The sequence below is a fragment of the Babylonia areolata genome, chromosome 15 (assembly GCF_041734735.1).
Source record: "Babylonia areolata isolate BAREFJ2019XMU chromosome 15, ASM4173473v1, whole genome shotgun sequence".
Classification (NCBI taxonomy): domain Eukaryota; kingdom Metazoa; phylum Mollusca; class Gastropoda; order Neogastropoda; family Buccinidae; genus Babylonia; species Babylonia areolata.
Window position 1 is genome coordinate 27,692,654 of NC_134890.1, and position 2,816 is coordinate 27,695,469.

General features: G+C 39.7%; 1 protein-coding gene across 1 annotated transcript in view; it reads left to right on the forward strand.

Annotated features, from left to right (window-relative positions):
• Positions 1 to 834: 834 nt before the first annotated feature.
• LOC143290245 (NXPE family member 4-like) overlaps positions 835 to 2,816 on the forward strand; it is an 18,507-nt gene continuing 16,525 nt past the window's right edge. The window contains exon 1 of the mRNA XM_076599584.1: positions 835 to 996. Coding sequence (XP_076455699.1) covers positions 896 to 996 — 101 coding nt within the window. The 5' untranslated portion in view covers positions 835 to 895. The remainder of the gene's footprint in view (positions 997 to 2,816) is intronic.

Sequence of the window (2,816 nt, forward strand, 5' to 3'; positions counted from 1 at the left end):
TTTTTTCTATCTGAACCAAAACGTTTGCAAAATAAATAAAGCTTCCATGCTTAGCAAAAGAAGTTCCTGTTTAAGCCAAAAATGATAATAATGACTGCTCTAGCTGTTCGGTCAGAATATCAGATCAAAGTGCCAAGTTTAGAGAATACAAAAAGTATAAATATAACAGTAAATGCAGTTTGCATATAATTAGGCTTCATTCTTTATTTTTTTGTGCCCATCCCAGAAGCGCAATATTGTTTTAGACAAGATGACTGGAAAGAACTGAATTTTTCCTATTTTTATGCCAAATTTGGTGTCAACTGACAAAGTAGTTGCAGAGAAAATGTCAATGTTAAAGTTTACCACGGACACACACACACACACACACACACACACAGAGACAACCGAACACCGGGTTAAAACATAGACTCACTTTGTTTACACAAGTGAGTCAAAAACTCCGTGTTGAAAACCACAGGCTTCCACTAAGAGAGTATTCATCTGAAACTGAAAACTCACCTGTCAAATCAATTCAGGTTGCCGGTCGCCGAAAAAAAGGGGCAACTGGTTTTACTTTGTGTGTGTGTTTGTGAGGGGAGGGGGGTGGGGAGGGGGGGTTGGAGCTGACAAGGAAAATCAAGTCAAGTGCTTTTGCAGTCTGAATAGTGGGTGCGGTTTAACTTCACGCATGCACTGATTTTAGCTCCCAACACCGCTTCGTTCCATAACCCCACCCCTACCATCCACCCCCAGACTCCTCCACCTCTACCTCTACCTCTACCTCTCACTATCCACAAGCACAAGTCACAGCAGTGTTCAGTACTGAGTTCGAATGTTCAACAGCGATCCGTGCAGTCAGTGGGTGGTGGATGGTGGGCAGCAGTGCAGAGGAAGGGCGACGTCTGATAGCAGGATGTGGTGTTACTGTGGCCTGCCAAAGGCCAAAGCGTGTCTGTGGCTGTGTGTGGCCTGTTCGATCGTCATGTTGGTTCCGCTGGTCAGCTGGGCAAACAGGTCAGCAGAGGCTTTGGCGAGCGTGTGTGTGTGTTTGTGTGTGTGTGCGCGCGCGCGTGTGTGTGTGTGTGTGCGTGCGTGTGTTACGGGGGGGGGGGGGGGGGGGGGCGGAGTGAATATAATAGAATATTTCATTGTCATAAAACCTTAAGGTTTATAAAACACAATAATCCATACACTGACTATAATTATGAAAAGAAACATTAGTGAAAAAGAATTCGCCAGCTTTGGCTGCAGTTCTTTCAGACAAGATCAGTTCACTACTTGGACGACTTATATCTGTTCAGAATCTGTTTCTGTAAATACTGTTGTTCGCACGATTGTCTAAAAGATCGGTCTTGTCTCCTGAAACTCTTACATATGTCACACAGTCCTTGCTCTTTCGGTCTATATTTGTATCTCCTCTGTTCGATCCGTAAGTCATGGGCGCTGAATCATAACATAGTGCTTTTCTGTGTTGTGTATTTGCTGTATTTTTGACTCACTTGTGTATACAAAGTGAGTTTATGTTTTAACCCGGTGTTCGGTTGTCTGTGTGTGTGTGTGTGTGTGTGTGTGTGTGTGTGTGTGCGTGCGTGTGTGTGTGTGTGTGTGTGTCCGTGGTAAACTTTAACATTGCCATTTTCTCTGCGAATACTTTGTCACTTGACACCAAATTTGGCATAAAAATAGGAAAAATTCAGTTCTTTCCAGTCATCTTGTTTAAAACAATATTGCACCTCTGGGATGGGCACTCACAAAAATTAAAAAGGAGCCAGATTATATGCAAACTGAATTTGCTTTTATATTTTATACTTTTTTTTATTCTCTAAACTTGGCATTTTGATCTGATATTCTGACACAACAACAAGAGCAGTCATTTTTATCATTTTTTGTTCAAACAGGAACGTCTTTTGCTAAGTAACAACAGGAACAACAGATCCTGTCAACTTGATATCATCTTTATAATCAAGATCAGAACATGTATGGGTTAAATTAATATTATTCATATCATACAATTTAATATAGATCTGAATACAATGACGTGTCTTGTGAATTTGAACTTTGATATTGAATTTCTTCAAACTCGCTCACACACACACACACACACACACACACACACACACACACACACACACACACATCAGTCCCTTCAGCGCATACAAAACTCTGCTGCCCGACTCATCCTCAGAAAGAAAAGATCTGAGCACATCACTCCTCTTTTGCAACATCTCCACTGGCTCCCTGTCTCACACCGAATAAAGTACAAGATCAGCACTCTATGTTATGGATGCATTCACAAAACTGCCCCTTCCTATCTCTGCGGCTGCCTTCACCTCTACACTACATCTCGCTCACTATATATATATATATATATATATATATATGTGTGTGTGTGTGTGTGTGTGTGTTAGGTCTTACTGAATCAGGGTTATCACAAAAATCTGTAATATGATGAAAATGTGTTGTGAATGTCATTTTTTTCTAATACTAATTGTAATCATAAAGCAGACAGGCACATTGTTAATACCCATATCACATTGTATTCATTGTTTTCTCTGTGATAATGCATTACGTAATAGTTTAACAAAAGTTCAGTTACATCTTATATATTTATACATGTATAAAATGTAACTTAACTTTATTACCTATCTTGTGTGTGTCTCTGTGTGTCTGTATGTTGGTCACACTTAGGTGCATTTCCTCTTTCATTTAAACAAAAGCAAGTGTGAGTTACAAATGATGTGGGTTTTTTTGGGTTTTTTTCCTTTGTGACTTTAATTTTGAAAAAAAAGTGAAACAAATAAATAAACAATGTGAAATCCAACACAGCTTTGTGT